The sequence below is a fragment of the Microtus oregoni genome, unplaced genomic scaffold (assembly GCF_018167655.1).
Source record: "Microtus oregoni isolate MIOR12 unplaced genomic scaffold, Mior012 000019F_ref0000042, whole genome shotgun sequence".
Classification (NCBI taxonomy): Eukaryota; Metazoa; Chordata; class Mammalia; order Rodentia; family Cricetidae; genus Microtus; species Microtus oregoni.
The window spans coordinates 38,037,922-38,064,592 of NW_024543078.1; the positions used below are offsets into that span (position 1 = coordinate 38,037,922).

Sequence of the window (26,671 nt, forward strand, 5' to 3'; positions counted from 1 at the left end):
TGAATATCATCACTTATTGATGTGTCCCCGCCCCGTCCCTCTCTCCAGTGATGGTTAAAATAAATACAGGTACATCGACTGAATACCAGTTTGGCTATTTTCATCTGCAGACTCTTGGAGCAATTTACCTAACCTTACAAGTCCTAGTGCCCATGACAGGAGAAAACAAGGATGGCCACTGTGAAAACCAAAGAACCATTTGTGCCTAGGTCATGCCTGCCTCCAGCTCTGTGAGGGCAAGAGCATTCCTGAGAGCCCCTCATCTTTGAGTCCATGAAGGTGACCTTGATGACGTCAGTCCTGTTCTTGAGCACTGCATGTATATTTCACTGGGTGTGAGATGCCTTTGATGCGCGGAATCATCTGCCTTAGACATGATTGACCCCACTTTGTAAGCGAGGAAAACAAGTGCCTGCAAAGTTAGGTAGCAAGTTCTGGGCTCCTTCTCTTGTTCAGGAGAAGACATAATTCTGACTTAATGTGCCTGAATGCTAGGCACTGGTGGGCTCATGGGAAGGAAAGCTAGGGATGTTGCAGATGTGTTACCCCATGCTTCTTCTGCAAAGTTAGCCTGGGAATTGGTTTCTAGAAGTCCTTCCTCTGCAGGATGCTCTGGCCTGGCCTGGGCTGCAGGGCCAGCACAGCTCTTGGCTCACTGTGTGTGATCTGAGCCCAGGCTTGTGGCTCAGACACCTGTCCAAATGTCCAGGGTTTGATGAAGTCTTGGAAAGAGATTCTCGGGCATCCTCTTGTCTGTATGCTTTATTCTTTTGATTCAGGGTCTTACCATATGTTTAGCCTAGTCACCAATCACAATCCCTTTGACTCTGTCTCCTGAGTGCTGGGATCAGAGATGTGTCACCACACCCAGACATCTCTCACACTTTAAAAGGGGTTCAAAGCACATTGCAAATTGTCCCTTGTTGTCTGAGGGGGCTTGGTTCCAGGATCCCATCAATATTGAAATTCAAGTCCTTTACATACAAAGGCACAATTATATAATTATGAACACAACCCATGTATGTCCTCTCGTGCTTTAAATCATCTCTGGATTATGTGTAGCACTGACTACCATGTGCAAGCTATGTAAAGCTGTTATACAATATTGTCTAGGGAACCACAAGGAAAACAGCCTGTACAAATTCAGCACAAAAGTATTTCCATCTGTGGTGGGTTGAATCATTTAGATGAAACTTAGGACAAGGAAATGCCTCTGGCGAGACCCCTTTTCTCCAAGTCTGTTTTTTTTTCCTTCTTCTCATTCCGTTGCACCGCTCCTGAAGATGGCAGGCTGTGGAGAAGTCAGGAACGGGTGAGTTTGCTGCTGGTGACCAAGATTTATATTGAGTTTACCACAGCGATCTCATCCTCCTGAGAATATTCTCCAGGAAACCAAAACTTGGCTGAGTTCTCTGAAATGTCCTGCACTCATTTTTCACACGGAGAAGCCATGCTCACAGAAACTCCGGGTCTCTTTCAAAGGCACCTGCCACAGATGAGTCACAGAGTGTGCGCCGCTGGCTCCTGGTGTTCTGTGCAGCTCTTCCTTTTCTGCTCCACGAAGGATGTGCCAGTCCAGGTGTGGCAACTGCGCGGGGTGCCCACTGCGGGAGTACAGAGGACTTTTGTGCCAGGAGGGCACCACCCCCAGCAGGCCCCTCCCTGCTCACAGAACAGCCTTTACCTGCGGACGGTCACCTGCCAGCAGTCTCTCCTGCATCTTTGCTGGCTCCTCTTTCAATGGGTCACAAGGGGAGAGGCTTCTTGAAGGTGCAGTGAAGAGCAGCAGCGACGGGGGCCCAGCATTACTACCACGGGTCCCCTCCCTCGGGGCTGATCATTAACTCAAAGGCATTATAAGGAGTGAGCGCCCCGGGGAGCCAGTGAGCCAGAGGGACTCCTCGCCACCGCCATGGACATTAGCACCTTGAGCCCCGCGGTCACCACCACAGATTCACCCATACCGTCCTATGAGCGCATTCGCAATGCGGCTGACATCTCAGTCATTGTCATCTACTTCGTGGTGGTCATGGCTGTTGGGCTGTGGGTATGTGCGGGTCCTGGGACATAGACTGAAGGGGCCAGGGCTACTGTGTGGCATGAGCAGATGCACAGAGATGCCATGGTTTCACTGAACCACGAAAGACCAAGATGGGCTTATAGGTCTAGAGAAGGGAGTGGGAATGTCCCGGAATGCTAGGGAGGAGTTTAGAGCGTTCGTGTGTGTAGGAAAGTGAAGGGTCCCAAAGAAAGGTTCAGGAATATCCTGAGTTGGCTGTGTGGGGGGATTCAGAGGACCACAGAGTCTAGGATAGAAGGTAAGGGACAGGTCTTGACCTCTTTCTTTGCTCATATTCTCACTCTTCCCACTCCTCCACTGGACTTTGGGAGCTCAGCCCCGTGCTCTGCTGCGGTCTCTGCGTCTGTTTCATCAGTCGGTTGATGAAGGTTCTATAGTGACATTTAAGATAGTCATTAATCTGATTGCAGGGCACGGTCAGTTCGGGCACCCTCTCCTCTATTGCTTAAGGATTTAGCTGGGATCATCCCTGTAGATTCCTGAGAATTTCTCTAGTGCCATGTTTCTTGCTAACCCCATAATGACTCCCTCAATCAAAGTATCTCTTTCCTTGCTCTCATCTCTGTCCTTCCTCCATCTCAGCTATCCCGTTCCCTCAAGTTCTCCTCCCCCTCTACTTCTCCCTCCTCTTCCCATTCTGCCCTCACTTCTCTCCCACCCTCATGCTCCCAGTTTTGTCAGGCAATCCTGTCTATTTTCCCCTTTCCATGTGGATCTATGTATGTTTTTCTTAGGGTTCACATTGTTACTTAGCTTCTCACCCACCAAAACAGTTTACCTAAGCTAACGGGAGCTTATCAACTCCAGCCGGAGAGAAAAGAAACCAGCAGAGGACCAAACTAGACCCTCTGAATGGGGATGACAGCTGTATGAATGGGGCAGATTGTAGGGCCACATTTTGGGAACCCATTCTCTTTGGATGGATACCTTATTCAGCCTAGATATAATAGGGAGGGCCTTGGACCTTCTCCAAAGCACTCTGAGGAGTGGATAGGGGGTGGGGTGGGGAGTAGATGGAGAAATGGGAGGATGGGGGAGTGAGAACTGGGATTGGTATGTAAAATAAAAGTTTGTTTTCTTTTTAAAAAATAAATTAAAATTTTTTAAAGAAGAATTTAAGGGACAGGAAAATGGACTGCTAGGGCTGCAGGGAGGGGCGCAGGGCAGGTGGGTACTGTCCTACCTCCAAAGAATCCAGTTTCCAATGGGAAAGAAACAATTTAGAGCCAGAACGGTGCAGCCTCTGCATAGCAGGTGCATGAGGCAGCCTATGGCTGAGCAGTGCCCCCTCCTGGGGAAGGGTTAGCTTTGTGTGGTGGGATTCTAGAGGACCTCTGGGGTTAGCCATGAGGAAGGAATCGGTGAGCAGAGTGACCTGGTCCTGGGGAGACGGAAGTACATGCGTCTCCTCTTGGGACGCAGGGGACACACCAAACCAGAGAAACTTGTTCTTCAAAGCCTGGAACTTGGAAAGTTCATTTATGATGCTAGATACCTAACAGCCAGACAGAGCGTGCGAGGTTTTCACCCACCTTTAAAGTTGAATTTGCTGTGAAGGCAGCTGTGGGCTCTTGAGTTATGAAAGGATGGTCGGCATTAGCCTTTTTATAGACATAGCTGTATCAGGGGAGGATGGAAGGGAGCATGGACTCTTTTGTTTTGGAATTGTAGAAACCACATATAACAGAAGAACTTCTGGGTGTCACTCTTGGGTCAGCGTGGCTGACTCTTCATCACTACACCAGTCTTTCTACCAGAAGCAGGTGTCTAGAATACTCACCTTTAGTACTTGTTCTCATACAGATGAACTAGATGATGAAGAACGAACTCCCCCTGTCAGCCTCAGTTTATCCTAGTATAAAATGGGCATGTTCTTAGGATCCCCTCTCCCAAATACTGTGATGTGAATCTGAGAGGTCTTGATTCTAGGAAATTTTTTTCAGGTGTCTTGATCCTTACCTTGACACTAGGCCCTCAAGCATGGTTCTTGCTTTCTGCCTTTCCCCTCCAGTTCCGACTGGCAGATGTCGGAGCCAAGATGTGAGTCCGCCATTTGCTAGTTACACCGCCCCCTTTCCAGGCACTGATCATCTCGCTGCTCTGAGCCAGACTCATTTTAGCCCCCCACCCCCACCCCAGTCCTGCGAGTGTTTACAATTTTTATGGTGTTTGCACTTTTGAAATATCTGTGAACCAGGGTCACTTGTCCTGTTAAAATGCTACTTAATGAGCTGTTAGTATTTGTCTATGTTTAATCTTCTCCTATTAGCCAGTGCTTCTGGACCTTGCTCATTTGACACGATGGATGTCTTCCAGTTAACAATCTTCTTTATCCTACTGAGGTGTTGAGGCTTGAATTAGGGATGGGCTCTCTGAAAGGTTTCTGGGCTGCACAGATGCACCCCAGCCTACTGTGTGCCTCAGCTTAGAAAATCACCCGCAGCTACTGTTCTTCATCTCCATCCCCATCCATGCCAACATTACCTGTGTGGGCTCTGTATTCTTTCTACATTGTTCTTCATTGATTATCTTTGGGCCTTGTCCTATTTCCTGTTTTCTATTTATTTCCCTTTTCTTCACTATTTCTCGTTGCTTCTTCAGGGGGTTTTATATACATCTAAGTTGAATTGCTGACCTTATTCGTACTGGAAGATGCTACCAACCCAAACCAGAACTGTTAAAAACTATGATAAATGGCCAAATCTTGACCCGTAGCCCACTTTTGTATGGCTCATAAACTAGGAATAAATGCTACACTGTCATTGTGAGTTACAAATGTAATAGAATAAGGCAAAATAAAAATAACATGCGGCAGAGAACCCATAAAATATGAAGTACCCAATATCAGACCCAAGTTCTTCTTTTTAAAAATTTATTATTATTATTATTAATTTATATTTTATGTATACAGGTGTGCTGCCTGCATGCATGTATATGTACCACACATGTACAGTGTCTTATGAGTTCATAAGAGGGTGTCAGGTCACCTTGAACTGAAGTTATAGATAATTGTGAGTCGCCACGTGAGTGCTGGGAATTGAACCTTTGTCCTCTGGAAGAAATCAGTGCTCTTGACCTCTGAGTCATCTCCTCAGCCCTCAAACCTATTTTATTTTGGCCTAATCAGATGATTGCTTGTCATTAAGACCCTTGCTGTTTGCATCAGTAGGGTCATTGCTGCCTGAGTTGGAATGGCCTTTGAGTTATTAGCATCGTTGACTTCTTGTGTTGGCATGGCCCCAGGGAGCCCAACCTTTGCCTTTTATTAATGAGGGTCGAAATGGGTAGCCAGAAGTCATTCAGACAAATCGGCACCAGACAACTAGAACTCAGAGCTTATGACACAAAACCAATGCTAGCCTTCCTTTCTCCTCCCTCAAGACACTGCCCTTCCTGGAAACCCTCTTCTCTGTCCCTGCTCCATCTCTGAGTGAGAGTGTCCAGATGCTCTCATGTCCCCCTTTCCTCATGAGCGCATGAAGATGGCCTAAAGTTACTGAGTCCAGTCCTCTTCCTTCTGTACTCACACATCTCTCCATTGGACATTTGAGAAAATAGTTTTCACAAGTTACCAACAGCTTTACCTAGAACATTCCAGCGGAAACTCTCCCCTGGGACCCAGTTTCCATCTCTGGACAGTCCTGGAAGAGAAGAAATCCTCCCAGTATCAAATTCAAGCCACTTGTCCTCAGTTTCTTATATTTCATCTGACTGTGACCTATGTAGGCTGCTCTGGACATGACTGTCCCATTTCATGTATCAGGAAACTATAAGCCACACCTGAGGACCCAACACCCTTGTTTCTTTCCTTCCTTCCTTCCTTCCTTCCTTCCTTCCTTCTTTTCTTTCCTTCTTTCTTTCTTGTGCTTGTGTGTGCATGTGTGTTCTCTACACAGCCCTGGCTGTCTCAGAACTCACTCTGTAGGTCAGGCTGGCCGCAGACTCACAGAGACTCACTGCCTCTGCCTCTGTTGCCAAGCACAATCTACTTCATGGCTTGATGGGGCAGATAACACCCAGCTCATGAGTGATTTGGTGAACAACTGTCAAGCATTCAGTTTCCATTAAGGGCCAATAGCAGACCGAGAGCTGTCTCTCAAAGGGAGAATAGTTGTCTGCAGATAATCATAATGCCTTTCTTCAAAATTCCAGGGGCTCTTCTGTGATTCTCACATGGGGACTTACCAAACAGCATCCCTATCTGTCATAGACCCCTCAAGTACCATTGGGTCTGCTGGACCATACGGTCCAAGTGGTACAGCAGTCTGCACAGCAGCCTGCACCTGTTGAGCCATCTCCTTGTTCCAGGCTCCACTCAAAGCTCGCAATTTTCAAAGCTTGAGTAGATGGACCAGAGCAACACACCCAAGTGAGGAATGTGCTGTCAACAGAACCTACATAGGCCTATTAAGCATCGTGCTTCTTTCTCGGTTATGGGTGGGGCCAGGTACAATAACTTAATCTTTCACCTTAGAAAAGGGTTATCTCTACATGCCCCGTACCCCTGGACTCTTGGAAATTTCATTGAGATAGAGGCCTCTTGAATTTTGGTTGGACATTCTACATCCTCTGATGTACATATGCCTTATCAATATGGGTCCATTGAGCATCATGTGATAATAGAGTAGATCAGTGTGATATTTTATAGAAAAGATGGATGATCAAGATCTCCCTGAACTAAGTTATGATTCAGCAGTGCTGAGGGCTGTGCAGATGGTGGAGATCTATTGGGACTGGAGACTAGTGTGAGATTTTTGGAAAGAATGTGACTGTTTTCTGCCCTTGTCCCAAGAATCAGCCTGACACTAAATTGAAAAAAAAAATGGTAATGTAATTTGGTTCAGAGAGGAGATTTCAAGCCATCCCGATATCGACTCTGATGTTCCGATGTTTGTTGGCCATCGCTCTTATGCAGGTCTACATTTTAAAGGAGCAAGTAGGGCAAAAAGAAATACAACATGTGCAGTTTAAGTGAAAAGGAGCACCAGGAAATTCAATGCTGCAGCCAAGGCCTGTTCTGAAAGAGATAAGGAGAGGCTAATATAATATGGATGCTAATAAAATACAGTAAGATAAAGGAAAACAAACAAATCAGAATAGGACAGAATAACCACCATGAAAAAGCCAAAGAAAAAGCACACAAAACGCACATGGACATAAAAGCACACAGGGATCCCCTAAAAACACAAAACTGGAAGACACAATACATAAGCAAAGGACCTGTGGGTAGAAAAATGCCTGACATAACATTGTGAGACCAAGACTGTCCAAACTTGCCCCTGAGCTCATTCTGTGTTGGCATCCACTGCTGGGCATGGCCCTGCCCTTAAGAGTGGTTTGTTTCCCCAGTGAGACCCCCTTGGAGGAAACTAATTGTTCATTTGCAGGTGGCTATCAGCTGTAGACAGCTTCTGGGTTGGGGGTGGGGGCGTGTGTCCACTCCTCCTTTCAGCTCCAGGGCCATCTGCTGCAGACCTGTGCAGGTCGTGTGCGCTGCCTCAGGCCTGTGAGTTCCTGTGTGTGCCAGCCTTGTGTCTAGAAGGTATCGAGGGCCAGCAGAGTCCACTTCTGACTCCCTGCCAAGGCTCAGGACAGATGCCTCAGCGCAGCAAAGGACTTAGAATCTAATTCTTAGACTAAATGAACTCACACATTTGCTCTTAGAATCATGTGTTTTTATTTTCTCCCTGCACTCTTTTTGTTCTGCAAAGTTTCTAGTTTTTACACACACACAAAACAAAGACAGTTCTCTGATAACGTAAGGTTACAAACCTAGTGTCTCTCTTGGGGTCCTAATGCAGATGGGAGCTGTCCCAGGAGACTCAGTTCAGGGAAGCGTGGTTAGGAAGACACCCACCGGAGCAGCACTAGGAGGCAGAAAGATTGATTTAATAGGCTCTAAATTATGAAGAGCATTCGTACAAAATAGCACATTTCTAGGATTAACTATGGGTTTGTAGTGATAAACGCGGTGGGGCTGTGTCCCCGGCACCCGGCCGCCTCATGGCTAGCTTATGCTCCGAAATAATTACATGGAAACTGTATTCTTTTAAACACTGCTTAGCCCAATAGCTTTAGCCTCTTACTGGATAGCTCTCACATCTTGCTTTAACCCATTTTTAATAATGTGGGTAGCCCCACGAGGTGTGGCTTACCAGGAAAGATCTTAACCTGCGTCTGTCTGGAGTGGGAGAATCATGGCGACTGCCTGACTCAGCTTCTTTCTCCCAGCATCCTGTTTTGTCCTATCAGGGCCAAGGCAGTTTCTTTATTAATTAACCAATGAAAGCAACAGATAGATACAAGACCCACCTCCATCACGGGTTAGTGACAGAAAATGCAAAGGGGAAATGGGTAGGTGCAGCAAGTGGATGGCTTTCTTTAGGGTTAGCGCTGAGTGTCAGCTGGGCTAGCTCTTTCCCAAGTCAGCTATGGGAGAATTAGGGCACTTGATCTCAAATGAGCTTGCACTTCACTTTATGTCTGAAGGTCCCAAATGTGGCCCTTATGAAAGACTCCTTTCCTGACTGCATGCCCTGCCAAATGGAAGATAGCTACAGGGAGCTGGCTTCTAATGTATCTCAGGGAAGGAAGCGGAGATTTAGCTGTGGGAGTCAAGGTTTTTGACTGTGTGACTAAATTCTCTCAATGGTCTCACAGAGTGGGGTAAGTCACCCAATCAGCCAAAGAACAAGGCAGGGTTTCCAGTGTCTTTGTTCTTGTGGGACAAATAGATCCTGCTATGAAACTTGTCCCAGTATATATCCTATATATCAGAACTACATAACTAAATGAAAGATCATCCTCCTAACCACCCACAGACAAGTCCCAGCCTGGATTTAGGGATTCACTTTGGCTAAGAACTCAATTCAATATAACCCCACTCTGGTACCATAAACTTCATTTGGTAATGAGGAATATCCAGTTGGGTCACTCTGTTATTTGGTGATTTCATTTAGAACCTTCATCTATGTACATAATTCAGGAAGCTTCTATTGCATTAGGTTTCCATATGACCCCTCCAATGGCCCTTAGCTTTAGCTGTCTCTCCCTGTATTCCCTCCATTGCCCCTTCTTCCCTCCAGCTTCCTGTTTGATCCCCTCAGTCCACTTCCCCTTTCCAGCCTCCATCCATCATTATCTCTTCTATTCCCCTTCTAGGGAGACACCTCCCTCACCCTTAGTCCCTTCCTCTCAACCTCACTTCTGCAGTTAAACAAACTCTAGCTGCTTGTTCAACAATTTAACAGCTACCATCCCCATATGAACAAATACATATTTGTCTTTCTGGGTCTGGGTTACTTCACTCAGGATGATTTTCTTCTAGTTTGTCCATTTACCTGAGAATTTCATGATTTCATTTTTTTAATAATGGTTGAGTAACATTACACTGGGTAAATGTACCAACTTTTCTTATTCATTCATCTGTTGGTGGACATCTGGGTTGTTTCCAATTTCCGGTTATTATTAATGAGCAGCAATAAACAAAGCTGCACGAGTATCTCTGTGGTAGATGACACATCCTTTGTATACATGTCTAAGAGTGGTATTGTTGGATCTTTTTTTTAAGATTTTTTTTTTAATTTTTCCATTCAAAAATTTACACTTCCTCCCCTCCTCCCATTCCCCTCCCACTCCCCCACTCCCCCTCCTCCCTTCTTCTCCCTGATTGAGAGAGGGCAGGAACCCTGCCCTGTGGGAAGTCCAAGGCCCTCCCTGCTACATCCAGGCCTAGGAAGCTGTGCATCCAAATAGACTAGGGTCCTAAAAAGCCAGTACATGCAGTAAAAACAAGTCCCAGTGCCTTTATCAATGGCTTCTCAGTCAGCCCTCATTGTCAGCCACAATCAGAGAGTCTGGTTTCATTACATGCTCGTTCAGTCCCAGTCCAGCTGGATTTGGTGAGCTCCCATTAGAATAGACACACTGACTCAGTGGGTGGACCAACTCCTCGCGGTCCTAACCTCCTTGCTCGTCTTCTCCCTCCTTCTGCCCTTCAACTGGACTTTGGGAGCTCAGTCCTTGCTCTGATGAGGGTCTCTGTCTCTATCTCCATCCGTCGATGGACGAAGATTCTATGGTGATATTCAAGATAATCATCAGTGTGATAGTGGGACAAGGCCAGTTCAGGCACCCTCTCCTCTGCTGCCCAAGGACCTAGCTGGAGACAACCCTATGGACACCTGGGATCCCCTCTAGAGCCAAGTCTCTTGCCAACCCTCAAATGGCTCCCTTAATGTAGCTATCTTCTTCCCTGCTCCTATATCTGCCCTTCCTCCATCTCCACCCTACCACTCCCCCAAGCTCTCTCCATTCTTTCCCTTCTCCCTTCCCTCTCCCTCTCTCCCCTTCTCCCAACCTCATCCTTACCCCTACTCCCACCTCCGTGCTCCCAACCTTTGCCCAACAATCTTGTTTGCTTCCAATATCCAGGAGGATCTATATATGTTTTTCTTTGGGTTCATCTTGTTATTTGGCTTCTCTAGGCTTGTGAACTATAGGCTTAATGTCCTTTGTTTATGGCTAGAGTCCACTAATGAGTGAGTACATACCATATTCATCTTTTTGGGTCTGGGTTATCTCACTCAGGATAGTGTTTTCTATTTTCATCCATTTGCATGCAAAATTCAAGATGTCATTGTTTTTTTTTTTTTTTTTTTTTTTTTTACTGCTGAGTAGTACTCTAATGTGTACACTATCTTTATCCATTCTTCCATTGAGGGGCATCCAGGCTGTTTCCAGGTTCTGGCTATTACAAATAATGCTGCTATGAACATAGTTGAGCAAATACTCTTGCAGTATGATTGGGCATGCAAGATATTTTATGTTATTTGAGACTATTTTGATATGTGTTAGTTCCTTAATTTCTTTCTCAGTCCTTTTGTCATTTGTATATAGGAGGGCTACTGACTTTTGTGTGTTAATTTTGTATTCTGCTACTTTGCTGAAAGTGTTTATCAAATATAGAAGTTTCCTGGTAGAATTTTTAGGGTCACTTATATATACTATCTTATCATCTGTAATTAAAGATACTTTGATTTCTTCTTTTCCAATTTGTACTCCCTCAATCTTCTTTACTTCAAGTACTTTATTAAATATTTGAGGAGAGAGTGTACAACCTCATCTTGTTCCTGACTTTAGTGAAATTGCTTTGAGTTTCCCTCCATTTGAGTTGATGCTGGCTATGAACTTGCTGTAAACTACCTTTATTTATGAAGAGGTGTGTCCCTTGTATTCTTAATCTCTTTAGAACTTTTATCATGAAGAGGTGTTGGGTTTTTTTGAAATCCTTTTATATATCTAATGAAATAATCATGTTGCTTTTGTCTTTCAGTCTCTTTATATTGTGGGTTACATTTGTAGATTTACATATGTTGAAGCATCCCTGCATCTCTGGGATAAAGTCTATTTGATCATGGTGGATGATCTTTTTTATGTATTCTTGGATTTAGTTTACAAGTATTTTATTGAGAATTTTTGCACCTATGTTCATGAGGGAATTAGTTTTTAATTCTCTTTCTTTGTTTGGTCTTTATGTGGTTTGGGAATCAGGGAAAATGTGACCTCATAAAATGATTTGGTCAATATTCCTTCTGTTTCTGTCTTGTGGAATTATTATTTGAGGAGTACTGACATCAACTCTTCTTTGAAAGTCTGATAAACTTCTGCACTAACACCATCTGTCCCTGGCCTTTTTTTGGGGGAAGGAGACTTCTAATGGCTGCTTCCATTTCACTAGGGGCTATAATTATGTTTAAATTTGTTTATCTGGTCTTTATTTATCCTTGGTAGATGGTGTATATGAAAAAAATTCCATTTCATTTAGATTTTCTGATTTTGTAGAGCACATGTTTTTAAAGTATGTCCTCATAATTCTCTGGATTTCCTTGATGTCTATTGTTATGTTGCTCTTTTTGCCTCTAATTTTGTGAATTTGGATTTTCTCTCTCCACCTCTTAGTTAGTTTGGCTTTGAGTTTGTCAATTATGTTGATTTTCTCAAAGAATCAACTCTTGATTTTTTGGATTCTTTATATTTTTCCTGTTTTATTGATTTCAACCCTGAGTGATTATTTTTGCCTTCTAATTCTTTTGGGTGTGATTTCTTCCGTTTGTTCTAGGGTTTTCAGGTGTGCTGTTAAGTTATTCATATGCGATTTCTCCAATTTTTTTGATGTAGTTACTTAGTGCTATGAGCTTGCCTCTTGGACCTGTCTTCATTGTTTCTCATAAGTTTGGCCATGTTGTGTTTTCATTTTCGTTCAATTCTAGAAAGTCTTTCATTTCTTTCTTAATTTCTGTCTTCACACATTTTTCATTCACTAGTGAGTTCTTCAGTTTCCATGAGCTTGAAAATTTTTTGTTGTTTCTCTTGTTGTTGATAGCCACCTTTAATCTGTGCTGTTCAGATAGGATGCAGGGAGCTATTTCTGTTTTCTTGTATCTTTCGTGTCTTCCTTTGTGTTCAAGCATGTGGTCAATTTTGGAGAAAGTTCCCTGAGCTGCTGAGAAGAAAGTATGTTCTAAGCTAAGTAAGCTAGTTCCAAGGCTTCAGTTTCCCTGTCCATCAAATGTAAGCGAGCACCTATGAGTTCCTTCGTGTGAATGCACTGAGGCTTTGGTGGGAAGGGGGCGGCAGATAAGGAGTGAAAAGTGCTTCAGAAAGTGGAATGCACACAAGGACATGCCCGTGGGAAGGGGTATGTCCTTCTGTTGGCACAGTCGCTCTTCTACTTTCCTGTTAAAGGTTTGACCCTCTCTCCCTCAGGCAATGTTCTCCACTAACCGCGGGACAGTTGGAGGCTTTTTCCTGGCGGGTCGAAGTATGGTGTGGTGGCCGGTAAGTTTCTCTGAAAAAAACTTTTCTTTTTTTATTATTTACTTTTTGAGATTATAATATAATTACATCATTCCCCCCTCCCTTTTTTGCCTCTAAACACTCCCTCTTTGCTCTCTTTTAAATTTATGGCCTCTCTTCATTAATTGTTGTTACAAGTTTATGTATGTATTTATATGTATATGCATACATATACTTGTATATACACACAACACACACACACACTCCTCCACACACGTATTCCCAACAATAGCCTGCTTGGTCTGTATAATGTTACCTGCATGCCTGTTTTCAGGGCTGAGTATTTGGTACTGGGTTACCAGTTGGTATGCTCTACCTAGGGAAAACTACTTCTCCTGCTCTCAACACCCCCTAGTTGTTGATAGTTACTTGTGCAGGGTGGAGACCCGGTGGTTTTCACAGCCACTTTGGCGTGTCTATTAGTGTTGTCCTTGTTCAGCTCATTCTAGGCAGTCATGCTGGTGAGATTTCATGGGTGTAGCTTCTGACATTCCTAGGAGAACAATTACAAGGCAAATTTCCTAATCCTACGGCTTATAATTTTCCATTCCCTCTTCTGCAATATTCTCTAAGCCTTAGGTACAGGAGTTGTTTTGTAGATGTATCCCTTAGAGTTGGGCTTCACAACTCTGTATTTTGACTGGTTGTGTTTTTCAGTAATGGTCACCATTTATGGTAAAGAGGAATTTTCTTTTTTCTTTTTCTTTCTTTCTTTTTTTTTCTCGAAACAAGGTCCCTGGCTGTCCTGGAACTCATTGTGACCAGGCTGGCCTTGAACTCTCAAAGGTCCCTCTACCTCTGCCTCCCCAGTGCTGGGATAAAAGTGTGTGCCACTACAACCTCCTGGCTAAGAGGACTTTTCTTGATGATGGTGAAGACTGTACTCACCTGTGGGTGTGAGGACAGCTATCGAGAACTGTGCTGAGGCACTGGCTGCTTTAGTAAAGCTGCAGGTCTTCCCGCAGTGTCCATGACGTCACCAGCCCTGGAGAGGTGGCGAGGCTTCCAGCACTAGACATACTTTCCCTCCTGTTGAACAGTTCCCGAGTCCAGGTAGGCAGCTCTTGGTTAGCAGTAAGGTGTTTTGCCACTACTACACCCTTAGGGGTATCATATCATATGGGTCATTGTTACGGTTCATAGATTTCATAGGTGTCATAGCTGGGTAGGACTGTCTGTTCCCCTCCTTTGGAAGCTTTCATGAATGAATTCTTCCGGTGCCATAAAAGCTAGTCCTCAGAGGGGGGCATTTAGTCAGTTTCAGCCAGGGGCTTTTGGGCACTATGTCTGAAGTACGTGGTGTCTTAGCAATAGAAACTTACCTTCTACCTGTGGGGGCAACCAAGAGCAATAGGAATAGTCTATGAGTCTCTGAGACAACCTAGCCTATTGGCAGAGGCTGCTCATTCGTTTCCAGCTGCCCAGACCCCAAATAATCACTCTGAAACTGTATTATTTGCAATACTGTTTGGCCAATAGCTTAAATGTATTTCTAGCTAGCTCTTGCATCTTGAATTAACAGATTTCTATTATTTTATATTTTACCACGAGGCTTGTGGTTTACCTGCAAGGTTCCTGCTAGCAACTCATGTCTTCTCCTCTGGCAGCTACATGGTGTCTCACTGACTCCACCTACTTTTCCCCAGCATTCAGTTTATCTTTACTCCTTTAATCTATGACTGTCTGGACTCTTTTATATTGTAACTGTCTATACTGATTTTCCTCTCTCTCAAGCCTATGTACATTTATCCAACACAACGACCCATTCAGAGGTCTTTTCCATCTGGATTTGTCTTCATTGAATGTGTATCTGTTATTATGTTTTGACCAGGAGCACTTTTTTTTCCTTTGAAATGCTAAACAGGAATGGCTAGGACCAACTCCATGGTCCTGCCTGCTTACTCTACGCAGTCCAATATGGCGGAGGCATGTTTGCTGCCTCTGAAAGCCATTCTCTCTGCCCCAGATTGAGGGCCACAGTGGGCATTTAGAGAGAGGCATTTCTTTCACACCAGCCTTTTTGAACACTTGATCTTAGCCCTCTGTATGGCTAGACACTCCGTTCTGCTCCCCAAATGATCTCAAAACAAGGCTGAGAAATGATGGCTTTGAATATGGACAAGGCAGGCTCCTCGCACTCCATTGTGGGTAAGAATCACCCGGAGGGACTTAGTTCTCTAATTCAGTAAGTCTGGGTGGTAACTGAGACGTTGCAGTCTCAAAAGTCCTAGGTGGAGCTGATGAGGAGCAGAAGACTCTGTGAGCAGCTCTGGTTCCAGGAGCCCATTTCTAGGGCTGAGTTGCACATTGAAGGCATAGTCATTGAACGCCTGTCTTGATAGGTGTAATCCCATTACTTTCCAGCCCTAACATTGAGAACAGGGAGAAGTGATGCAGCTGGATGTTTTCCTTTGGGTGCAAGTTGTTCTCCCTTATGGGAAGGTTCATTTGACACCATTTCACTTGTGTCAAACCCTGGAGGGACTGAAGTCAAAATTTTACTGATAGAATCATTGTGCTATAGAAAACTGAATTGGTCTTTATCAGGGAAATAAATTGCAGTGCGAGGTAAGCTGTCCTTGGCAAATGGTCCAAATAATTGAGGGGCAGTTCTTCTGACAGTGATGGGCAGTAGAGGGACGGGGACCCCTGCCCAGGAGTGGTGATGAGAGGGATTTGAAAGATTTGGTGCTGCCAGAGCTGGTGAGATCTCTTTTCATGCCTTGCAGATAGCTGCTATCTTCTGAGTCTTCATATGGCCTCATTGTGTGTGTGCGTATGTGCTTGTGTGTGTGTGTGCGTGTGTGCGTGTGTGTGCATGTGGGGGGGTCATTGGAGAGGAAAGCAGAGTTCTCTGGTACCGTCTCTTTCTTTTATAAAGACACCAATCTTATCACAAGGCCCCACCTGAATGACTTCATTATCCTGATAAACTTTGAGATAATCCTGTCTCCAGAGGCAGGGGCCTGAACAAATTCAGGGGCCTCTGAATAAAGTAGGGTCACCCAGGGGCCTTCCTAGATGGAAGAGCAATAAACCTGGACTGAACAGAGCAAGAGGGACTGTTTGATGCCCCTACACAGAATCAGGAGCTATTTTAAAACCTAGGACTGAGGGTAGACCTGGACAATTCTCTGTCATTTATGCCATAAAGTCCCCTGTGCCCTCCAAGGACAAAGTTGGATAATGGAGTGGTTACTTACCCCAGCCTTGATGTAGATGGGGACAAACAAACAAACAAACACCCAGCCCAGCCTGAATTCTGGTTATTTTTGGATTATTATCTTCACCAAACCTTTGGTCAGAAAGAGGAACATATTTTTAAACAATATAGCCCCTTAGATTCTTTTAAAAACTTAGTACTTTTATTTCTTGAGATTATAATTACATCATTTTTCTCTTTCCTTTTCTCCCTCCAAACATCTCCCAAGCTCTTTTTCAAATTCATGATCTCTTTTTCACTAATTGCTGTTATGCACATATATGTGTATGTATGTTCTCCGCTCAGTTTGTATAATGTCACTTACAAGTTTCCTCTTCTGAATGCGTGGAATTCACTTTGTCAGCCTTGGTTATGCCTTCCCTCATCAAATCCATCAACAAAGACTGCTGCCTTAGTTTTTAAAGCATAGCCTCCCAGTCCCCAGCTTGTCTTTGCATCACCTAGGCCAAGGCGCCATCCAAGCTGCAGAGGTGGCTTCCCCAATATTACACTCCATGCACGAATTAGAACAGTTCATAAAAGCACTTTTTTCTCTTTCTTTCTTTCTTTCTTTCTTTCTTTCTTTCTTTCTTTCTTCCTTCTCTGTCTTAAATTCTTGTAGAGGCTTCCTGTCACACTAAGAATGACATCTACTCCTGTCTTGGCACAAGCCCAGCCCCTCCTGACTTTCCTGCCCACTCTCACGCCACCCTGCCCTGTCCATCACACTCCAGTCACCCTGGTCTTTTCAGGCCTGCACTCATTCCCACTTGGAGCGTGGGTACTGGGAACTGAACTTGGGGTCTCTGCAAGAGCAATGTGTCCTCCTGGTTGCTGAGCCATCTCTCCATGCCCAGGTTGCTATTTTCTCCTTCGGTTCCCATGCACAGCCCCCTTTTCAGTTTCATTCTCCCATCCCCTACTCTTGGGGATTTAATGAACATCTTCTTAATTGTTTGTCAGATATATATGGGTGTTCCTGAAAAGTGCGGTGGTTTTTGATTGTTCCTGGGGCACCTCCAGGACCTTTGTAGAAGAAAAACGGCAATGTGGTGTGGATTTATTTATTTATTTTTTTTAACTTTCTTTTTGTTTTATTGAGAAAAAAACAATTTCCGCCTCCTCCTAGCCTCCCACTCCTCCCCCCCCGGCTCCTCTCCACGTCCCCCCACTCCTCTCCCTCTCCCCCCACTCCTCTCTCCCTCCCTCTCAAGTCTGAAGAGCAGTCAGGGTTCCTTGCCCTGTGGAAAGTCCAAAGTCCTCCCCCCCCCCCCCCCCCCCCCGCCCAGCATCCTGGTCTAGGAAGGTGAACATCCAAACTGGCTAGGCTCCCACACAGCCAGAACATGAAGTAGGATCAAAACCCAGTGCCATTGTCTGTAGTAATGAGGGCGGCGGGGCTGCGTTCTCAGCACCCCCGGCCGCCTGCCCGGCTAGCTTATGCCCGAAATAATTACATGGACACTGTATTCTTTTAAACACTGCTTGGCCCAATCTCTTCTAGGCTAATTCTCACATATTAATTTAGCCCATTTCTAATCATCTGTGTGTAGCACCCCAAGGTGCGCTTACCGGGGAGATTCTAGCCTAGTCCATCCTGGGTCGGAGCTTCATGGCGTGTGTCTGCCCGGGAGCAGGGCATGGCGTCTCTCTCAGGCATCTGCTCCCTAGAGGAGAGCTGTCAAGTCTCTGAGCTCACTTCCCCTTCCTCCCAGTATCCTGTTCTGTTTTCTCCTCCCACCTATCTTCTAACCAATAAAATGGGCCAGGGCAGTTCCTTTATTAGCCAATGACCTTCCTCCATCAATTGTCCTTGGCTTCTCAGCAGCCCTCATTGTTCGCCATGGTCAGAGATTCCGGTTTTATTCCATGCTTTTTCAGTCACAGTCCAGCTGGCCTTGGTGAGCTCACAATAGATCAGCTCCACTGTCTCAGTGGGTGGGTGCACCCCTTTTGGTCCTGACTTCCTTGCTCGTCTTCTCCCTCCTTCTGTTCCTCATTGGGACATTGGGAGCTCAGTCCAGTACTCCAGTGTGGGTCTCTGTCTCTATCTCCATCCATCGCCAGATGAAGGTTCTATGGTGATATGCAAAATATTCATCAGTATGGCTATAGGATGTGGTGAGGATTTAGAGACTAGTTGTCATTAACAGTATCTTGTGTTACTTCTGAGCACATGAAATCCCAAAATTTCATGTCAGGAAACCACACAGAAGGCACCAGCTCTGCACTCTTTCTCGACAAGGAGTCTGGGGTCAGGGGTCTCTATGATCGCCTTCAAGAGCATCTGCACTGACTGAGGACTGTGTGGCCCCACCACCTGGTCTGACAGGATGTGGAGGTGAAAGGCTCAGCCTTGCTTCTGAGCAGACAGTCCCAGGAGGCTCAGGGCACCCTGGTGAGCTGGGGGACTTCCCAGGGCCTCCTCACAGTTAAATCAGATTCAAAAATGACAGACAGATGTGGATGTCGATGTGACCTACTGCTCTTTCGAGCCTCTCTTTGTGTTTTGTTATTTCCCAAGTCCCCATGGCTGCTATGGGATGTGGTCCCACAGATTTCAATGATGAGTCACTTTAGAATTACCCCAGCTGGTCTCTGATTGCTCAAGTGCCTTTGTTTGGCGGGCACGTCTCTTCTTCCGTTGTCCCAGCCAGAGTGTCCTGCTCACCTAACTGTATTTATTTATCACTTTTTGTTTCCAGATCGGAGCCTCTCTCTTTGCCAGCAACATTGGAAGTGGTCACTTTGTGGGGCTGGCGGGGACAGGAGCAGCCTCAGGCATCGCCATGGGTGGTTCTGAATGGATCGTGAGTATCCGTGTCCTAGAGGTAGAAGGAGCTGGTCCTTGTTAAGAAAAAATAAGGAGGGCTAAAGAGATGGCTCATAGGTTGAGAGAACTGACTGCGGTTCTGGAGGTCCTGAGTTCAATTCCCAGCAACCACATGATGGCTCACACCCATCTGTAATGAGATCTGGTGCCCCAAAAACGCTATATACATAATAAATAAATTTTAAAAAAAAGAAAGAAAGAAAATATAAAGAAAGGGCAGGTCCGCCAGTGCAAAAAAAGTCCAATTAGGTCAAATCAAACCAAATCAAAATGCCCATCGTTTTATTAAGTAAGATGCTCTTGGGTGGCCGAGTGGGCGGCCAGGAGACAGGACAGCAGGGAGCCCATGCAAACCCTAACCCACGTGTTTCTCCTCTGGGAGCCCACTTAATTACCCTGTGGGAGTGGTCCTGACCCTCCCCGGGTAGGGGTTAGGACCTGGCATGCTGGAATTTGGAGTCCAGACCAAAGCAACTCCAAGACCTGGGGGCTGGGATGAATGCCAGGTGCTGGGGTCTACGCTCCCAACTTAACAGTCCTCAGTTCCATTTTCATTGCTATAATGAAATGTTGGAGAGAGCTTAACTTTATAAAGAAAATATACTTCTTTAGTCAATAGGGTTAAAGGCTGAAGTTTAAACAGCATGGTACAGGTTCTTGTGAGGCTCCCTCTGGACTGTGGAATGTCAGTGGCAAATGATTGAGGGACATCACTCATTCAGGAAGATAGGATAGAACCAAGACTGGCTTTGTAAAAATCCCCCCCCCCCCCCCCGGAACAGCTGAGGAGTCCCTTTAGAATTACCCCCGTCACTTCTGAACAGTGCTCTCAAGGACGCAAGGATGTCCCAGTGTGCTCCGCCACCTCATAAAGAGCCCCCACCTTTCTACACTAAGGACCAAACTTCCCGTATGCAATTATAGCAGAGTCTTAGCAGGCAGCTCAGTCTGTGTTCAGGGTCTTGAGATCTTATGGGATCCTCAGAAGCACCTGGGTGCAGTAGGGTTTGACTCCAGGAGCATTCACATGAGAGGCCCGTTAGCTATGACAGTCACAGGAGCCCCCTTCCCTTGGTCCTCAAAGACAAGGCCTCCTCTAGCCAAGTTAGGCATTGGGAAATGCTACTGGATCTCCTTTTTCCCTTCCTATTCCATTCCTCCCTCTTTCCCTCCCTCCCTACCTCATCCCTTCCTTTTCCTTCCCTTCTTTCTTTCCCTTCTTCTCTAAGTGGTATTTTATTCTTTATAAACCAGGGAAGAGAAGAAAGAGAACTCAGAACTATAGCTGGGAGTCCATGCTGTGTTGACAGTGGGGAGTCCGGGCTGTGTTGATGGGCAGCATCCTGGGTTCTCTCCCAATGTTGCTCACATGCTTTTGCCATAGGCCATGCCAGTAGCAAAGTCTATCCAAGCCCCTTAGGAAGGAAGGGATAGAGAGGTGGGGATTTTCTATAGCAGTTCAGCATCTCTCGAGAGAAGCAGAGATGTGGACATTTCTCCTGATCTGAGTTTACCTCTTGTTTTGGTTACAGGCCTTGGTTTTTGTGGTTGTGCTGGGCTGGGTGTTTGTCCCCATCTACATCAAGGCTGGGGTAAGTAACCACTCCATTATCCAACTTTGTCCTTGGAGGGCACAGGGGACTTTATGGCATAAATGACAGAGAATTGTCCAGGTCTACCCTCAGTCCTAGGTTTTAAAATAGCTCCTGATTCTGTGTAGGGGCATCAAACAGTCCCTCTTGCTCTGTTCAGTCCAGGTTTATTGCTCTTCCATCTAGGAAGGACCCTAGGTGACCCTACTATATTCAGAGGCCCCTGAATCATCCTCTGAGTGTGTTCTTATGACACACTGCTGTGAGCTCATTACTTCCTCCCCTAGAAGGGAAACAGAGAGAGAAAAAGAACTATGCCCCCCTCTTCATTTATGCACAACATCACCTCCTGTTTTGGAGCCTGTGGCTGACCAGACATAGCTTCATCATCACCTCTTCAGTGATATAGATAAGCACCTCCGCCATGTGAGTGTCTGCATCAGGAGCTAGAGGTGATACAGGACAAGCTACAGACTGTACCTTCTGGAGGCTCACAGAGCTGGTGACAAACTGGTCCCAGAAGACAACAGGCTAAGGCCATAGGGAGCAAAACAGGAAGTGTGGCTGGATTCGCAGAAGGGAAAATTTGAGGAGGCCTGTAGCTACAATCCTTTGTACTACCTGTGTAGAACAAGGTGACATTCACATTTGGATAACTTCTCTGGGGCATTGGCAAGAGAATACCATTGTCTTGTATAGTAGATGCACTATATAGAAAAAATACATACAGACACAGGCAGGGAGACAGACACACACAGACACATGTATTTGCATACACCTTCTCCAGGGCAAGCATCTACCTCCTGGGTTACATCCAGTCATGTGTGTATTATAGAACATGTGTTTATTGGATGCTTTTGATACATTGCAGCTGAATGCTAGGGCCTCCCTACGTCTACTGGACAGGGTATGTGGAGCTGAAATAAGCAAATGGCACCTGGCTGTTTTGTAGACTTCCTGGGCTAACAAGGGTTTGAATCCCTGACCACTCCTGATGCTCTGACACCAGGATAGACCCCATTTATCTGCTTGCCCTGGGCTCTCTGTTCACTTGGGCTCCATTTCATCCTATCCAGGTGGTGACCATGCCAGAGTACCTGCGGAAGCGGTTTGGAGGCAAGCGGATCCAGATCTACCTTTCCGTTCTGTCCTTGTTGCTGTACATATTTACCAAGATCTCAGTGAGTGCATAGCCAGGGGCCTGTGGGATGGATGGGGGAGGGAGGCTGGCCATTGGCTCATCTTCTCACTATTCCAAGAAGCAACCATGCAAACTATGGACTTTGCATGTTAGCCTTCTTGGTCCTTAGGGGAAAGACCTGCTTTCTGCATCAAGGAGCCATGGAGCGCAATGGGATTCCTTGTCCTCCACTGTGTTGTAAGATGAAAATGTATCAGGTTCATGAAAGTTCAGAAAAAGCTTCTCTGAAGAGATTAGAGGAAGGTTGAGATGTCATGTGAGCCGTCACCCCATCCCAGGGAATATATCCAAAGGAAATGGAAGCAGCATGTAAAAGAAATAACAAACTCCCAGGTTTATTGAAGTCTAATTTACAGTAGTCAAGGTATAGAGTCGACCAAACTGCTCGTCAGCAAGTATAGGTGGAAATCTACCACACACACACACACACACACACACACACACACACACACCACTGTTCAGTCTTAGAAAGAAATCTCAGCATTTGACAATTTGGGTGAACCTGGAGGCCGTGTTAAATGAAATAAGCCACGTGCAGAAGATAGATGCTCAGGATCTCATCCTCTTCTACATAGATCCTGAGAGCAGAGGGCTGGATACAGACATCTCATTCAGGGCCGAGCACGCCAGAGTCTCCCACTCTCTGCACGTGCTCCTGCTGTGGGTCTCTGTGTCAATTCCAGCTTCTCAAGAAGCTCTGAGGAGGGTTGGGGGCTGCACCAGTCTGGATCCCAGCAAACGTTCTCTGCACACAAGCTTTACAGCATCGCTGTCGTGCATGATAAACCACTGCAGACTGCTTGACTTTAGCAATGCAATCCTTTGCTGCTCCTGGTTCATTATTTCCTTCTCATTTTTCCAGCAGTCTTATAAGTCAAATCCTGGAGTTCATAGCATTTGCTTGCAGTTCTTCAGCACACACCTTTAACTTTTGGAACCAATAACCTTTATGCCTTTACAACATTTAATAAAAACTTTTAAAATTATGTAATTTAAAAATTCAGATAACTTAATGTTTGGCATGCCCAAAATTTCTCAATCATATAAAAATGTTTTCACAGGGTTAGGACACATTGAACTGATTGCTCTTCAAAGAAAATATTTTAAAGTTTTTAGCATACCACATTTATTTTTCCCTCTTATATTATCCTATGATCTGGCCTACATGCAAAGACTTAAAAATTTGATTGTTTGTCTCCTTATTCAATAAGAAAAATTCATTATAATACTCTGGATTCTAGAATCTTTGTTTTTTTTTTGTTTTTTAGTTTTTCGAGACAGGGTTTCTCTGTAGCTTTGGAGCCTGTCCTGGCACTAGCTCTTGTAGACCAGGCTGGTCTCGAACTCACAGAGATCCGCCTGCCTCTGCCTCCCGAGTGCTGGGATTAAAGGCGTGCGCCACCACCGCCCGGCTTTTTAAAGATTTTTGTTTTTTTTGTTTTTTTTTAGTTTTTGGATTCTAGAATCTTATCAGGGGCATCACTTGCAAGCATTTGTCTTTTCACTTTCTGAACAGTATCCTTTGATGCACAAAGGTTTTACATTTGGTGGAATTACCAACTTTGTACTTGTTGCTCATGTTTTTGGTGATATTTCATAGAATTTGCTGTAAAGTTGAAGAGAATGGAGATTTATTTCCATGCATGCAAATATGAAGGTCAGAAATAATTGTTAGATGTCTTTTCCTATTGTTCTCCACCTCATTTTTTTGAGACAAGGTCTCTCAGTAAATGTGGAGATCACCATTCAGCTAGACTGGCTGACTGCTGGGATCTGCTGTCTCCAACCCCTGTGCTGGGCTTGTAAACCCTTGCGATCCTACCTATTACCTGGGGCCTCGGGATTTAAACTAAGGCTCTTGTGTACACACAGCAAGCATTGTATTTACTGAGCCCTCTCCAGCCTTTTTTTTAAGAGTGTTAACTTTTATTTTCCTGGGCTTGATCTGTTTTGAGTTGTGAATGTAAGGCCAGGTCCATGCATTCTTTTGTATGTGGACACTGAATTCTCCCAACACTGTTTCCCATGAGTGGTTTTGAGCCTGCTGTCACTGGTGAGGGTGAGAGAACATTGTCTTAGGAGTTGGGGCTCACAGCCAGAAATTCTACCCCTGTATACTCCACTTCTCAACACATCCCGACAATGTCCTCAACTGGTAGCAACTTGATTGTTGTCTCCTCATCCTCCTCTGCTCTTCCAGGCTTAGTTTTTAGTTACAAGATGAAAAAACTGGTTATTTCACTAGACCAGCGAGCAGAGCCCTGACTGGGATGTGCCTGAATGCCAAAGAGAGCAAGGCAGGCTTCCTAAGGAGGGAGGCACCACCTGAACAGAGCAGAGGGGATGTAGACAGTGCGGTTGGGGACAGCTTAGAAGGGACAGGACGCTCAGAGGGACCTGTGTCTTGGCGTAGCTGTGAGAGTTGGAGTGCACAGGAAAGGGAACACAGCTGTCGGTTCTGAAGGGCAGATTCGTGAGTCACAGTTGAAGCTGGTGAGGTCTGTTGGCTGTGGTTGCCATGGAAAGGGTTCTCTGCCCTTAGACTGGCATAGGGCGGTCGTAGAAATAAACCAGCGCCAGGGCTTTTGTTTTCTTCTCCTTATCACCTCACCTACTCTTCAGGTTACTGATTAAACCTCCTTGGACTTGAGAGCCCCCAGGTAGCCAAGCACCAGCCCTTGCAGCCCAGCATAAAGGAGGAGCAGGTTCCCCAGTGGTCACTGTTTCCTACACGTGGCAATTGAACGGGACACAGCTGCAGGCTGCTTCTGTTTGTGATTCTGAGGCTCTTGGCTGGAGGCCCTGGCCAATATAATATTTGTTTCACCCGGTGACTAAACAGCAATCCCAAAGTTGTCTTGAAAATGTACATGACGATGTCTTAGTCCTGCTCTAGTTCCCACTGGGGGCTTTCCCCGTCTCTGGTTCTCACCAGTATACTTCAGGGCTGGAGATGTGTATTTTACTCTCCAAACCATGAGAGAGGAAACTTGAGTTCAAGAGATGTCAGGTAATTTTCTCAAAAGCCACACCACTAGGGCTGGGGAGATGACTCAATTAGTAAATTAGTAAAAGCCACAAAGCCTACTGGCTTGGGTTCCATCCCCAGAACCCACACAAAAAGCCAGATGCAGAGGAATGCATCTGTAATCCCAGCCAAAGCCCAGTGAAGGGGACAGGAGAACCGTCTGCAAGCTTGTGAGCCTGCTAGCCTGGAATAGCTGATAGAGAAACAACAAGAGAGATCCTGTCTTTAGAAGCTGGAAGATGAGAACCAACTTGGCACATTTCCCTCTGACTTCCATGTGTGGATACAGGCACACTGGCAAGGACCCATGCAGTCTCACAAGTGTACACACAGCTGGGATACAGACACACAGCTGTGCAGCGCACACAGATGTGCACACACAGCTGGGATACAGACACACAGCTGTCCAGAGCACACAGATGTGCACACACAGCTGGTGTACAGACCCACAGCTGTCCAGCTCTAGGTTCATAGATTGCAGTCTCACAATTCTGTCCTGTATTCAGATGAGATGAAGCCAGAGAATGACGGAAAGGGTAGAGTGTCTCACCGTGTGTCCTAAGCAGATAGACATTCACAGATGAACAAACTGCGGAGAGGGGAAGGGCTCTGCGAGGCTCAACAGGAGCAGAACTGGAATAAGTAATAGGTTTCCCAACACCAAATATTTTAACCTATGTTCTCTTTGTTGTATGAATCTTACATTCCTCTGCAGAGATCAGGTCAAAATTCAAACCTCTGGAGAAATGAAGGGTTTGTGTGTATGTGTGTGTGCATGCACAGAGGGTGTGTGAGACTCATATCCAGACAGGGAATAGTTAAGGACTCGCTAGGAGGGGTTTGGAGGGATGTAGGGATTTAGTAGGTGTATCTCTGGTAGAAGAGGAAGACAGGGAATTGCAGGTACAGGTTAGTAGCGGCAAGGAGACTCAGTTGTGGCTGTCACCTTGTGATCACGTCTCTTTGTCACTCCGTGGATTTTTTTTAATGGTTCACTTGAACACCTGCCGCATCAATCTGAAAGAGGCATTTTGTTCTGCGAGATTTGCTGACGTAGTGTATCTCAATCAAATACGTCCAATCAGTTGAGATAAAGCTTCAGACTTTATGAATCACCGACAGCTGGATGTTTCTATTTCCTGGATCTGTTATCACAGATCGTGACTGCAATAAACTTTTAACAGTAACCCTGGCTGCACATTTTGGGTCTTTGGGTAGAGATAAAAGCTTTTGTGCTTGCTTAATGTTTGATGCTTATGACCTGGACTGTTCACTTTGACTAACAGCAAGAGGGAAGTTTGAGTCACGAGGCTTCTCCATCTGAAACCTCATTGCCAGGGAAAGGGCAGGAAACACTCAATCCCAGGGTTGGGCCAGGTATGGTGGTACACGCCTTTAATCCTAGCACCCAGAGCAGAGACAGGAGGATCTCTGTGAGTTCAAGGCCATCTCAGTCTATATAGTGTGTTTCAGGATAGCCAGGGCTGTGTAGAGAGATCCTGTCTCAATAAAATAAAATAAAATAAAATGAAAATCCCAGGGTTTTAAACCTCTGAGCTGAGGCCAGGTAACCTGTTCAAGGCTGTTACTCTCCAGTGGGAACCACATTTTTTGCTTCCCAAGAGTCCCATGGACAGAGTTCAGCCCAGCTCTCAGACCAATAAGAATGATGCTTGGGTTGAACCCAAACTTTCATCCACTGCTATAACCAAGGTTTTATTGGAAATCCCACAGAGTATAAGCCAATGTGTTTATGTTGTACTGGGCTGTGCTCTTGTCTCAGCCTTTGCCAGAGAAGATAAGGGAGAATGGTTTCCAATACCATTTTTGTGGGTATGTGTGTGTATTACTGGGGAATGAACCCAGGGCCTTGTATAT

At 45.4% G+C, this 26,671-nt stretch overlaps 1 protein-coding gene across 3 annotated transcripts in view; it reads left to right on the top strand.

Annotated features, from left to right (window-relative positions):
• Positions 1-1,912: 1,912 nt before the first annotated feature.
• Positions 1,913-26,671, top strand: part of LOC121459395 (sodium/glucose cotransporter 1-like) — a 61,111-nt gene continuing 36,352 nt past the window's right edge. For 2 of the 3 annotated variants that reach the window (XM_041669103.1, XM_041669104.1), the window contains exons 1-5: positions 1,913-2,047; positions 12,848-12,919; positions 18,845-18,949; positions 20,505-20,564; positions 21,641-21,745. In XM_041669103.1, the coding sequence (XP_041525037.1) occupies positions 1,913-2,047; positions 12,848-12,919; positions 18,845-18,949; positions 20,505-20,564; positions 21,641-21,745 (477 nt within the window). The remainder of the gene's footprint in view (positions 2,048-12,847; positions 12,920-18,844; positions 18,950-20,504; positions 20,565-21,640; positions 21,746-26,671) is intronic. The other variant, XM_041669105.1, reaches the window with a different exon arrangement.